The sequence below is a fragment of the Mobula birostris genome, chromosome 9, assembly GCF_030028105.1.
Source record: "Mobula birostris isolate sMobBir1 chromosome 9, sMobBir1.hap1, whole genome shotgun sequence".
In the NCBI taxonomy this organism is placed as follows: Eukaryota; Metazoa; Chordata; class Chondrichthyes; order Myliobatiformes; family Myliobatidae; genus Mobula; species Mobula birostris.
The window spans coordinates 116,697,454-116,711,256 of NC_092378.1; the positions used below are offsets into that span (position 1 = coordinate 116,697,454).

Genomic DNA, 13,803 nt, shown 5'->3' on the forward strand with positions numbered 1-13,803 from the left:
AAACTCAACCGTTAATTCCTACCAACCCATGATAACCTTTTGCTAATAAGGGATCTATCTGCCTATTCTTTAAAAATACTCACTGCTGCCAATGCCTTTGAGGGACAAAGTAAAAAGCTCTTGATGTCAGCACCTCAGAGAATGTATCCTGGGCCAAAACACTAATGCAATCATGAAGATGGCACACCAGCAGCTCTATCTCATTATGTATTTGAGGAGATTGGGTATGTCACCACTCTTGCAAACTTCTACAGATGTACGATGGAGCACATTCTGACTGGTTGCATCACATGCTCCAATGCACAGAATTACAAGAGGCTCCATCACAGACACAAACCTTCCGCCATCAAGGCCACCTTCAAGAGGCAGTGCCTCAAGGCGGCAATATCCATCACTAGAGACCTTCAACAACTGAGCAATGCCCTCCTCTTGTTCCTACCATTAGGTAGGTGACATAGCAGCCTAAAGACCCATATTTATTTATTTAAGAATGGCTTCTTCTCCTCTGCCATCAGATTTCTGAATAGTCTGTGAACCCATGAACATTACGTTGTTACTTCTCTTCTTTTTCATTTATCTTGTAATTTATTGTAATTAAATGAATCTCAGGCTTGTAAATGGTGACATACATGTATTTTGATAATAAATTTACTTTGAACTTTAATTTTTATCTTTGCAAAAAAAAAAGCACTCAATCTGTCTTAAATGGCAACCTCTGATTTTTAAACAGAGACCCCTAGTTTCAGATTCTACCATAACAGAAATATCTTCTTTGCATTCTCCTCATCAAAACTGCTTAGGATCCTAAAGATTTCAATCAATTCCCTCAATTTTGCTCCCCAGCCCCAGTACTCACTCTTCTAAATTCAAGCAGATTCAAGCTTGGATTGTCTGATGTTTCCTCATTACACAAGGATAAGGAGGATTCAGACATCTGAATCCCGGCAGACTAATTTTGGTTTCAGGCCCACACATGGACACAGGTGCAACATAACACATATTTAGTAACGTGTGCAGAGTTGTTCATTCCTGTAAGACGGCAACTGAATTTTCTGAAGCTTTCTCCACAAATATAGTCTACAAAGACAACTGAAAACATAACTTTCAGTGCCATATTCTAGGATTCATTACAAAGAGTTAGTTATTCATTCTGACAAAATTCAAACACACCAATAATACACTTCCTTCACCATTTTCCAGGCTTGTAAAGGCCACAAACAATATGTAATCATTATCTTTGCTTGCACGATTTCACAGCCGTAGGCAAGTACAATAATGCAAAATACAGTAACAAACACTGGGATAACAGAGGGCCTTTTATAGTAACACACATCAAAGTTGCTGGTGAACGCAGCAGGCCAGGCAGTATCTCTAGGAAGAGGTACAGTCGACGTTTCAGGTCGAGACCCTTCGTCAGGACTAACTGAAAGAAGAGCTAGTAAGAGATTTGAAAGTGGGAGGGGGAGGGGGAGATCCAAAATGGTAGGAGAAGACAGGAGGGGGAGGGATGGAGCCAAGAGCTGGTCAGGTGATAGGCAAAGGGGATATGAGAGGCTCATGGGACAGGAGGTCCGGGGAGAAAGACAAGGAGGGGGGAAACCCAGAGGATGGGCAAGGGGTATAGTCAGAGGGACAGAGGGAGAAAAAGGAGAGTGAGAGAGTGTGTATAAAAATAAATAACAGATGGGGTACGAGGGGGAGGTGGGGCATTAGCGGAAGCTAGAGAAGTCAATGTTCATGCCATCAGGTTGGAGGCTACCCAGACGGAATATAAGGTGTTGTTCCTCCAACCTGAGTGTGGCTTCATCTTTACAGTAGAGGAGGCCGTGGATAGACATGTCAGAATGGGAATGGAATGTGGAATTAAAATGTGTGGCCACTGGGAGATCCTGCTTTCTCTGGCAGACAGAGCGTAGGTGTTCAGCAAAACTATCTCCCAGTCTGCGTCGGGTCTCGCCAATATATAGAAGGCCACATCGGGAGCACCGGACGCAGTATATTACCCCAGCCGACTCACAGGTGAAGTGTCACCTCACCTGGAAGGACTGTCTGGGGCCCTGAATGGTGGTGAGGGAGGAAGTGTAAGGGCATGTGTAGCACTTGTTCCGCTTACAAGGATAAGTGAGGTGATGGTGAAAGAAGCATCACCAGCTTCCTCATGGCAGCCACACTGAGGGACAGAAAGAAAAGTAGTAAAGGTGGAGCTACAAGAAAGCTCTATCAACTATTGTGGGCAACTTAACCTTGATAAAAATCATACAAATCAAAGTGGCAAAGGTAGCCTAAAGAATGAGGCCTAAAGAATATATTCAGGACAGTTCCTTTGAAGAATATGCTCTGGAATCATCCAGGGAACAGGCCATTTTATAGGCAATGACATGGATTATTAACTTCAAAATAAAGGATCTTCTGGGTAAGAGTGATCACAATGTTATAGAATTGCATATTCACTTTGAAAGTGAAAAACTTAGGACTGAAACTTGTGTGTTGACCTTTAATAAAAGCAGTTTCCCAGGTACAAAGGCAGAGTCAGCTAAAGTGGTCTGAGAAGATAAATTAACAGATAAGAGTGCAGATAAGTAGTGGCATTATCATTGAGATATTTCAGTTTTGAATAAATATATATTCCATTGAGAAATAAAGATTAAAAGAGGAGTAATCCATCTACAGCTATCGAAGGATAGTGTCAGATTGAAAGGAACAGTAAATAATATTACAAAGATTAGTGGCAATTCAGAAAATTGAGAAAAATATTAGAGCTCAGCAAAGGATAACTAAAGGAAGGAGAATATCAACGATAAGTCTAAAGTACCAAGAAATATAAAATCCAACAATAAGAGCTACTACAAATACATAAAAGAAAGCAGCTTTGCAGAATGAGATAAGGGTATTAATAATGGGGAAGATAATGGGGAAGAGAAAGGGCAAGACTTTGAACATATACTTTGAATCTGTTTAACTAGAAGATTAAAAGCAATATAATAAAAGTGGAAAATCGAGGGAAGCGAGGAAGGGAAGCAAACAGAATAAAGGCCAAACCAGAAAAGAAGTATTCAAACAGACCCAAAGGCTGAGAAGAGATCTAGAACCAACAGCCTGCATCCCAGGGTACAAAAAGAGAAAGGTCGATGCAAATAGTTCTGACCCTCTAAAACAGTGGTCCCCAACCACCGGGCCGCAGAGCATGCGCTACCGGGCCGTGAGGAAACGATATGATTTGGCGATAGGAGTCAGCTGCACCTTTCCTCATTCCCTGTCATGCCCACTGTTGAGCCATTACGCACGCGAGGTCATTACCCACGTATTATCCGTGCGTCATCCATGTCAGCGCGGGAAGGAGATCAACTCCTCGAGCTTGCAAATGACGGCGGGCTGAAAAGTATGTTTGACATAACATCTCTGCCAGCATTCCGGATCAAAGTCAAGGCTAAGTATCCTGAGATAGCCACAAAAGCATGAAACGTTGCTTCCAACATATTTCTGCGAGTGGAGTTTTCTGTAATGAATGCAACAAAAACTAAATTGCAGAATAGACTGGACATAAGGAACCCCCCTTCGAGTATCGCTGTCTCCCGTCACCCCTCGAGAGGACTGTCTTGTTGCAGGGAAACAAGCCCAGGTATCCCACTGATTCAGTGATATTGGTGTGTTGCCATGATTTTATATGTTCATACGGGGAAAATATGCGCTGTGTGTTTAATATCCAAACATTACTTAAAATGTTATGATGCTATTGACTTACTTACATAACCATATAACAATTACATCACGGAAACAGGCGATCTCGCCCCTTCTAGTCCATGCCGAATGCATCCCTCACCTAATCCCACCGACCTGCACTCAGCCCACAACCCTCCATTCCTTTCCTGTCCATATACCTATCCAATTTTTCTTTAAATTATAATATTGAACTTGTTTCTGCCACTTTTACCGGAAGTTCATTCAACACTTACTTCAAGCTCCCCTGTCCTCCCCTGATAATTGACTTATCACTGTATTCATGCGAGGAAAATATGCGGCGTGTTTCATATTAAATTCGTTAGATAAACCCTTTTAGAAACGAAACTGAGTGTATTAGCCACTTATCACCGATATTCCGGTCGTGATTAACACCCCCCCCCGAACAGAATCGCCAAAATCGATTTGCAGGGGGGAAAAAAATCGGCAGGCGCACACATGCCCAGGTCACGCATGCGCACTGGTGCCCGCGCAAGGCTTCATGGTCATTGTAGTCTTTCTCGGGGTAAACACAACGTACTTGACTGCTACTCTTGTCCATTGGCAATCCTTCCCCCACCCCCCCAGTTGGCCGGTCTGCAAGACTATTGTCAATATTAAACCAGTCCGCAGTGCAAAAAAGGTTGGGGACCCCTGCTCTAAAATTCTCTAGATTCTGGATGTGAAGAAAATTGAAACAATAAATTTAATTCAAGAAAAGAAAGAAGCAGGAAGCAGTAAACTAAAGGTCAGTTAGCCTGGCATCTGTCATTGGGAAAATGCTAAATCCATCATTTAAGGCAGGTCATTATTAGACCCTCCCTGGGTTACAATCACCCAGACCTACAAACAAACCCCCATAAATATTAAATTCCAATGAGAACTAGTCAAAAAATCAAACACAAGAAATTCTGCAGATGCTGGAAATCTAAGGCAACACACACAAACTGCTGGAGGAACTCAGCAGGTCAGGCAGCATCTATGGAAATGAATGAACAGTTGACGTTTCCGGCTGAGACTCTTCTTCAGGACTGGAAACAAAGGGGTAAGACAACTGAAAAAAAAAGGTAGGGGAAGGGGAAAGGGGATAGGGGATAGCTGGAAAATGATAGTCAGGTAGGTAGGAAAGATTAAGGGCTGGAGAGAAAGGATTCTGATAGGAGACAAGAGTAGACCGCAGGAGAAAGGCAATGAGGAGAGAACCCAAGGGCAGGTGATAGGCCGGTGAAAAGAGGTTAAAGGGCCAGAGTGGAAATTAGAAGGGGGGGGGGGGAGAGAGAGAACTTTTTTTAAACTGAAAAATCAACATTCATGTCATCAGGTTGGAAGCTGCCCAAACAGAATATAAAGTGTATATAAAGTGTTGCTCCTCCACCCTGAGTGTGGCTTTATCGTGGCACAATAGGAGGCCATGGACTAACATGGCAGAATGGAAATCGGAATTAAAATGCTTGAACATTGGAAAGTTCTGCTTTTGGTGGAGGTGCTTGACAAAGCAGTCCCCCAATTCAGAACAGGTCTCACCAATGTAGAGGAGGCCACATCAGACACAATAGACAACGCCAGCAGATTCGCAGGTGAAGTGTTGCCACACCTGAAAGGACTGTTTGGGGCCCTGAATGAGGTGAAAGAGAAAGTGAAAGGGCAGGTGTAGCACTTTTGGCCACATGCAGGGATAAGAGCTAGGAGGGAATTTAGTGGGGAGGGGTGAATGGAGGGCCCGATCCCGACAGAAAGCAGAGAGGTGGGGGAGACGGTAAAGGTATGTTTGGTGGCAGGATCCCATTGGAGATCTCGGACATTGCGGAGGATGATGGGTTGGATGCAAAGGCTCATGGAGTGAAAGGCAAGGACAAGATGAACTCTATCACTGTTAAGGCAGCGAGAAGATGGGGTGAGTATGGATGTTTGGGAAATGGAAAGATTTATGGGTGAGGGCAGCAGCAATGATGGAGGAAGCCAACCCCGTTCTTTGAAGGAGGAGCATATCTGTGACGTCCCAGAAAGTCGCATCCTGGTAACAGATGCAGAGGAAACAAAGGAACTGAGAAAAGGGAATAGCATTTTTACAGGAAAGAGGGTGGGAAGAGGTACAGTGGCATGCAAAAGTTTGGGCACCTCTGTCAAAATTTCTGTTACTGTGAATAGCTAAGCAAGTGAAAGATGACCTGATTTCCAAAAGGCATAAAGTTAAAGATGACACATTTCTTTAATATTTTAGGCAAGATTACTTTATTTCTATCTTTTACAGTTTCAAAATAACAAAAAAGGAAAAGGGCCCGAAGCAAAAGTTTGGGCACCCTGCATGGTCAGTACTTAGTAACACCCCTTTGGCAAGTATCACAGCTTGTAAACACTTTCTGTAGCCAGCTAAGAGTCTTCCAATTCTTGTTTGGGGGATTTTCCCCATTCTTCCTTGCAAAAGGCTTCTAGTTCTGTGAGATTCTTGGGCCACCTTGCAGGCACTGCTCTTTTGAGGTCTATCCACAGATTTTCGATGATGTTTAGGTCGGGGGACTGTGAGGGCCACGGCAAAACCTTCAGCTTGTGCTTCTTGAGAGTCCATTGAGGATTTTCAGGTGTGTTTAGGATCATTATCCTGTTGTAGAAGCCATGCTCTTTTCATCTTCAGCTTTTTTACAGATGGTGTGATGTTTGCTTCCAGAATTTGCTGGTATTTAATTGAATTCATTCTTCCCTCTACCAGTGAAATGCTCCCTGTGCCACTGGCTGCAACACAAGCCCAAAGCATGATCGATCCACCCCCGTGCTTAACAGTTGGAGAGGTGTTCTTTCCATGAAATTCTGCACCCTTTTTTCTCCCAACAAACCTTTGCTCATCGCAGCCAAAAAGTTCTATTTTAGTTTCATCAGTTCACAGGACTTGTTTCCAAAATGCATCAGGCTTGTTTAGATGTTCCTTTGCTAACTTCTGACGCTGAATTTTGTGGTGAGAATGCAGGAAAAGAAAGGTTTTCTTCTGATGACTCTTCCACAAAGGTCATATTTGTGCAAGTGTCACTGCACAGTAGAACAGTGCACCACCACTCCAGAGTCTGCTAAATCTTCCTGAAGGTCTTTTGCAGTCAAACTGGGGTTTTAATTTGCCTTTCTAGCAATCCTACGAGCAGTTCTCTTGGAAAGTTTTCTTGGTCTTCCAGACCTCAACTTGACCTCCACCATTCCCGTTAACTGCCATTTCTTAATTACATTATGAACTGAGGAAATGGCTACCTGAAAACGCTTTGCTATCTTCTTATAGCCTTCTCCTGCTTTGTGGGCATCATTTATTTTAACTTTCAGACTGCTAACCAGCTGCTTGGAGGAGCCCATGGCAGCTGATTGTTGGGACAAGGTTTGAGGAGTCAGGGTATTTATAAAGCTTTGAAATTTGCATCACCTGGCCTTTCCTAACGATGATTGTGAACAAGCCATAGTCCTAACAAGCTGATTAAGATCTGAGACCTTGGTAGAAGTTATCTGAGAGCTCAAATCTCTTGGGGTGCCCAAACTTTTGCATGGTGCTCCTTTCCTTTTTTTCACTCTAAAATGGTACAAAACAAAAATAATACTTATCTTGCTTAGGAATCAGTAGGTTTATAAAATATATCGGTCGACAGCTTCTCCTGAGATGGAGACAGAAAGGTCAAATAAGGGGAGGGAGGTGTCAGAAACAGACCAAGTGAATTTAAGGGCAGGGTGGAAGATGGAGGCAAAGTTGATTAAACCGATGAGCTCATCATGGGTGCATGAAGCAACACCAATGCAGTCATTAATGTAGCGGAGGAAGAGTTGGGGAGCATTATCAGGGAACGCTTGGAACCATGGACTGTTTTAGGAAAGGGCAGGCATGGCTGAGGCCCATGCATGTGCCCATGGCTACCCTGTCAGTCTAGAAAATGCGGGAGGAGCCGAAGAAAAAATTGTTAAGGGTGAGGACCAGTTCTGACAGACGGAGGTGGGTGGTGGTGGAGAGGAACTGGCTGGTTCTTTGAGAAAGAAGTGGAGGGCTTTAAGGCCATCTTGATGGGTGATAAAAGTGTATAGGTACTTATTGAGAAAGAAGCGGAGAGTTTTGAAAAAAAGTTTGCATGTGACCTCGTCTGGATACCATTTTTGCTTAAGGCTTTAAGTTAGGAGAGTTGCTTTGGAAATTGACAAGCAATCACTTCCACTGATATTTGTGCAAAGATGCTCTATTAAACAACTTAACATCAATTATACTTCAAGCCCATCAAAAAGAATTTCAGAATGTATATTGTATACATTTCCCTGACATTAAATGTACCTATTGACCTACTGAAACTGAGCATGGGGCATTCGAATTCTGTACCCTTGTAATGTGAATTAGCCCTCATCAACAGCATTCATATCTGAAGAGACATGGTTTCCATATTAAGTGATGTTGTGCATTTTCAGATTTATTAACAAAATCAAACTATCGATGTCTATAAAAAATAGAGCCTGTTCTTAACTTGGAGGTGGCCTGTAAATATCAAGGTGCCTCTTAAATGTTGTTACTGTTCTTGCCTCTACCACCTCACCTGAATCTCCTCTGGCAGATTATTTCAAATGCCAATTACTCTCTGTGTCAAACATTTACCCCTCAGATTCCCTTTAAAGCACCTCTCTCTCACCTTAACTCTCGGACCACTAATTTTAGACACAGCAGTCATGGGAAACAGAGATGGCCATCAACCTTATCAATGACACCCATCATTTTATACACCTCCATCATGTCGCCTCTTAGCTGACTTTACTCCAGGAAAACAGACTCACCCAACCAATCTCTCCTAATATCTCAAGTGCCAGTTTATTGTCATCTGACTATACACATACACAATCAAACAAAACAATGTTCCTCTGCTGTTCCAGGCAACACCTTTGTGAATCTTTTCTGTACTCGCTCTGTCTGATCATGTCCTTCCTATACTGTGGTCTACTAAATTCACCATGGATCCCATGTTCTCTAACCTTCCACATCATACAGAAACTTGTCAAAAGCCTTACTAAGGTGCATGTTGACAACATCTACGACCCTAACCTCAATTTTCTAGGTCACCTCTTCAAAAAATAACTCAATCAAATTCATCAGACACAATTTCCCTTGCACAAAGGCACATTAATTATCCTTAAACAGTCCTTGTCTTTCCAAATGCAAATGAATCCCGTCCCTAACTCTTCCAATAACTTTCCTACCAGAAAGGCACGGCTCACGGGCCTGCAGTTCCCTTGCTTCTGTATTGCCATTCCACCAGACAGGCAGGGAGGGCAGCTGCTCCCCCAATCCAAGGTAACTGATAACCCCACACTACTGACTGCCAGTCCACTCCTCCTAACCCTCAACGGGGCAGGTACTCATCCTATCCCTGGAAACCAATAACCCTACACTCCTGACTTCATCCCCTACCCCTCCCTAAGGTAGGGTAAAGAATCAGGAATTCATTTTCCCCATTCACGACCACATTATTAATACTACGATCACGTTAGCTAATATCACCTCACAACTTTCCCAAAATCATAAAAACTTGATGCACCTCATCATCCAAGTGTCCAGACTTGTGTGCATAATTTTATACTATCCATTGTGTTTACAAGTGAGTTACAAGGTTAGCAAAAGATCTTTGTTTAAACAGCACATTTGATAAGAGTACATTGTTGCTTACTATGATTTAGGTATCACAAGCAAAATTGGCAATTAATTGAAACTGGTGGATTTTAAAGTCAACTGCAATGAAACATTATTACATAATAAGATAAATTTTAGATTTTTATAATTAACAATTCAAAATATAAAGAATAATAGGAAATATTTTTGATGTTGCCTAGATAGAGAAGCAGATACAATATAGAAACACAGAAGGAAAAAATTGTAGGTTTTTAAAAATCAGAATGAAGGTCTCGACAGCACAACTGACCTTGACCTTAAAATCCTTGAAATAAACAATGAGAAACAGTGTCCAACCTCAAACCCCCAAGTAATTGTTTTCTTGAATGTGAAATATGGACATGAAGTATAGTAATTTGTATTTCTTCAGATCATTCCAATTTTGTGTTGGAATTAGATTATCCAACAGCATGAAAAGCAAACAAGGTGAGCAAACAAGGAGCGGAAGGCAGTGTGGACAGGGCCAATGAACTTAACCTGTTCTTTAACAGATTTGACAGTGTGGCCCCTGCCCATCCCACACATGAGCAATCTGTTGTCGGCCCCCAACCAACACATATTCCACTCTCCCCTCCTACCCCTCCTCACAGTCCCCCACCCTGCTCTCATGACTATACCCCTTCCCCACACGAAACCACCACAGTGGGCTTCACAGCTGAACAGGTGAGAAGACAGCTGAAACGTCTCAACCCAAGCAAGGCTGCAGGACCGAATGGTGTCAGTACCAGGGTGCTCAAAGTCTGTGCCCCTCAGCTATGTGGAGTACTTCACCATGTATTCAACCTGAGCCTGAGGCTCCGGAGGGTTCCTGTACTGTGGAAGACGTCCTGCCTCGTCCCTGTGCCGAAGACGCCGCGCCCCAGCGGCCTCAATGACTACAGACCGGTGGCATTGACCTCCCACATCATGAAGGCCCTGGAGAGACTTGTTCTGGAGCTGCTCCGGCCTATGGTCAGGCCACACTTAGATCCCCTCCAGTTCGCCTACCAGCCCCGACTAGGAGTTGAGGATGCCATCGTCTTCCTGCTGAACCGTGTCTACACCCACCTGGACAAGCCAGCGAGCACTGTGAGGGTCATGTTTTTTGACTTCTCCAGTGCGTTCAACACCATCCACCCTGCTCTGCTGGGGGGAGAAGCTGACAGCGATGCAGGTGGATGCTTCCCTGGTATCATGGATTCTTGATTACCTGACTGGCAGACCACAGTACGTGTGCTTGCAACACTGTGTGTCCGACAGAGTGATCAGCAGCACTGGGGATCCACAGGGGACTGTCTTGTCTCTCTTTCTCTTCACCATTTACACCTCGGACTTCAACTACTGCATGGAGTCTTGTCAGCTTCAGAAGTTTTCAGATGACTCTGCCATAGTTGGATGCATCAGCAAGGGAGATGAGGCTGAGTACAGGGCTACGGTAGGAAACTCCGTCATATGGTGTGAGCAGAGTTATCTGCAGCTTAATGTGAAAAAGACTAAGGAGCTGGTGGTAGACCTGAGGAGAGCTAAGGTACTGATGACCCCTGTTTCCATCCAGGGGATCAGTGTGGACATGGTGGAGGATTACAAATACCTGGGGATACAAATTGACAATAAACTGGACTGGTCAAAGAACACTGAGGCTGTCTACAAGAAGGGGCAGAGCCATCTCTATTTCTTGAGGAGACTGAGGCCCTTAACATCTGCCGGACAATGCTGAGGATGTTCTACGAGTCTGTGGTGGCCAGTGCGATCATGTTTGCTGTTGTGTGCTGGGGCAGCAGGCTGAGGGTAGCAGACACCAACAGAATCAACGAACTTATTCGTAAGGCCAGTGATGTTGTGGGGATGGAACTGGACTCTCTGACGGTGGTGTCTGAAAAGAGGATGCTGTCTAAGTTGCATGCCATCTTGGTCAATGTCTCCCATCCACCACATAATGTACTGGATGGGCACAGGAGTACATTCAGCCAGAGACTCATCCCACCGAGATGCAGCACTGAGCGTCATAGGAAGTGATTCCTGCCTGTGGCCATCAAACTTTACAACTCCTCCCTTGGAGGGTCAGACATCCTGAACCAATAGGCTGGTCCTGGACTTATTTCATAATTTACTGGCATAATTTACATATTACTATTTATGGTTCTATTACTAGTTATTATTTATGGAATGAAAACTAATTTCCCTCCGGATTAATAAAGTATGACTATTAAAGCATTGCTTCCAACAAAAAGTTGCAATTAGTAACTTCACTTTTCCTCCGCAGGAGGAAGTGCTTGTCAGACCAACAAGCACTTCCAGCATCTGCTCTTTGCATTTCAGAGAACCTCATCACAGTCAATAACACCAGTCACAATCTGCTAACTTCCACAAGGACACTGGCAGCACCAAGTTCTATGTCACAACTACTTCACTTAATTTCTACACTGACTCATATCTGTCCAAATATTAGCCTACTAATCAGGAATAGAAATACTTTTCAACTATTTTCACTTTCAAAACTATCTTTTTTGGTCCCTAATTTCATTCGACAAAGAAACACACTTGCCCTAAAAAGTTCATTTTACTTCTCCTTCCACAGATGCTGTCTGACCTGCTGAGTGCTCTCAGTGTTTTCTGTTTTTATTTCAGGTTCCCAATATCTACAGTTCTTTTGTTCTTATCTCCCTTCGTTATGCTGACATTTTCATTGAACAACATCAGACTCTTTGCCACAGTAAACATCAGCACAACTTGGCACCAACATCAGCCAATTTGCACCTCTGTGTGGTTCTCTTAATTCGCCTGTTGTAAAACAACCATCCTTGCTTTTGTGTTGCCCACACTTGATTATTACAGCATTCTGGCTGACTTCCCTCATTCTTCTCATCCAACACTTGGGGGCCAAAGTTCCACGTCCCTAATTACATTTTCCTATTCACACTTTGCCCTGCTGACCTATATTGCTTCTGTAAACAATGCCACGCTGTTTAAATCCTACTGTTGTTTCTAAAGCTTGGTCACACCCATCCCCATGTCTATATTCTCCTGGCTTTAACTCTCCAAGATACCAGTACTCCTCTATTTATCTTTAGATGTCATACCTCACCAATGCCACATATGCTATCAGCTGCCAAGACCCTCAACTTAGAAAATCCCTCGCTAAACCCTTTGGTCTTTTTTCCCCTATTCTCTGTAAGCACCTAAAAATCTACCTCTTTGATACAACTTTTGCCAATTGTCTTGAAATAAGTATTATGTAGACAAATATCAGTTTTTGTGTAATCACCCCGAAACAAAAACACTTGGACTATTTTTCTGATTTAAAGCAGTTGTTGTTAGAATATAATAACTAGAATTGCATTACTGGTGCCACAGGGTTCTAATTAGGTCGCAGTGAACCGTGATCCCCGCCTGGTAGGACGAGTACTTACCTGGTACTCTTTGTGCAGAGAGATATAGTTGACCAGGCTCTTATCCACACAGAGGGCCGCTAACTTTCTGCACACTTTCCTGACATTCAACAGCAGGTCACAGCTGGGTACGAAACCCAGTATGTTCAGTAGGATCTCGTCCGAAAACTCGGTCAGGTTAAGGGATCCTCCTTGCTTCTGCTCGGGCTCTTGTCCCTGCTCTGTCGGTTTCTGCCTGTGCTCTGGGTCCGGGTCCGGATCCGGATCCGGATCCAGGTGCAACTCCAGGTCTAGCTCCAAATCCTGCTCCGGGTCCTCCCCGCTCTCCATCACCCTTCAACACTCACTCTGCACCTGCAGGACCCAGCCAAGCCAATGTTAAAATCAACAATTTATGTTTGCTTGTATTTAACAGCGGCTTTCCAAATAACACCCACAATAGCGTCGGGTGCACTGTCCCGGCGCGGAGAAACTGACGGCGTCGCTCCGGAACTTCATTCGCACCCACGCAGCCCTGTTTCCGGCGAACGCAGCCCGGCCAAGCGCAGAGACAGCGCCGCCATCCGAGGCTCTTCAGCCCGTCTCCTTGATGTGGAGGCCGCGGTGTTGCCCTCCGGAGAAGCTGACAAACCTCCCTCCCTCCCTCGTGTGGGGGCGCAGAGTCCATTACGAAAGCCTGCAAAATAATAAAGGAGTGCACCCATCCAGATATTCAGCCCAGGTTAGAAACATATTCCAGTCTTATTTAGGAATTTATTCCGTTGAATTAAAAGTATACCCTGCCATATGACGTTGTCTCCGACTGAGGATGGACTCCAGCCTGTGAGGTGCCCTACAATCGTGCCATCTGTTGGGAACCATGTGTCACCTTACCAGTGCCAGGTAGAACTATTCAATTAGTCCCGTTGCCCGATTCACTTTCATAGAATCCTAAAGCACAACAAATGGACAACAAATCCAGCCTTTCGTGCTAAAGCTGGTTCTACTCAAATAAACCTCTTCTATGAGTATTTGCCTTTGAAGTTTCTATCGAAGCTATTACCGGCTTTA

The 13,803-nt window shown here is 43.9% G+C and overlaps 1 protein-coding gene across 8 annotated transcripts in view; it reads right to left on the bottom strand.

The window, feature by feature from the left end:
- The window catches only part of fbxl18 (F-box and leucine-rich repeat protein 18), a 51,623-nt gene extending 38,326 nt beyond the window's left edge, over window positions 1-13,297 (bottom strand). For 5 of the 8 annotated variants that reach the window (XR_011887257.1, XR_011887258.1, XR_011887256.1 and 2 more), the window contains exon 1: window positions 12,775-13,296. Coding sequence is in view for 3 of the 8 variants with exons in the window: in XM_072268669.1 (XP_072124770.1) it covers window positions 12,775-13,083 (309 nt within the window). In the remaining 5 variants the exon portion in view is untranslated. Of the gene's footprint in view, window positions 1-12,774 lie in introns of all 8 variants that reach the window. The other 3 variants (XR_011887255.1, XR_011887254.1, XM_072268667.1) reach the window with 2 other exon arrangements.
- Between the last annotated feature and the right edge of the window lie 506 nt (window positions 13,298-13,803).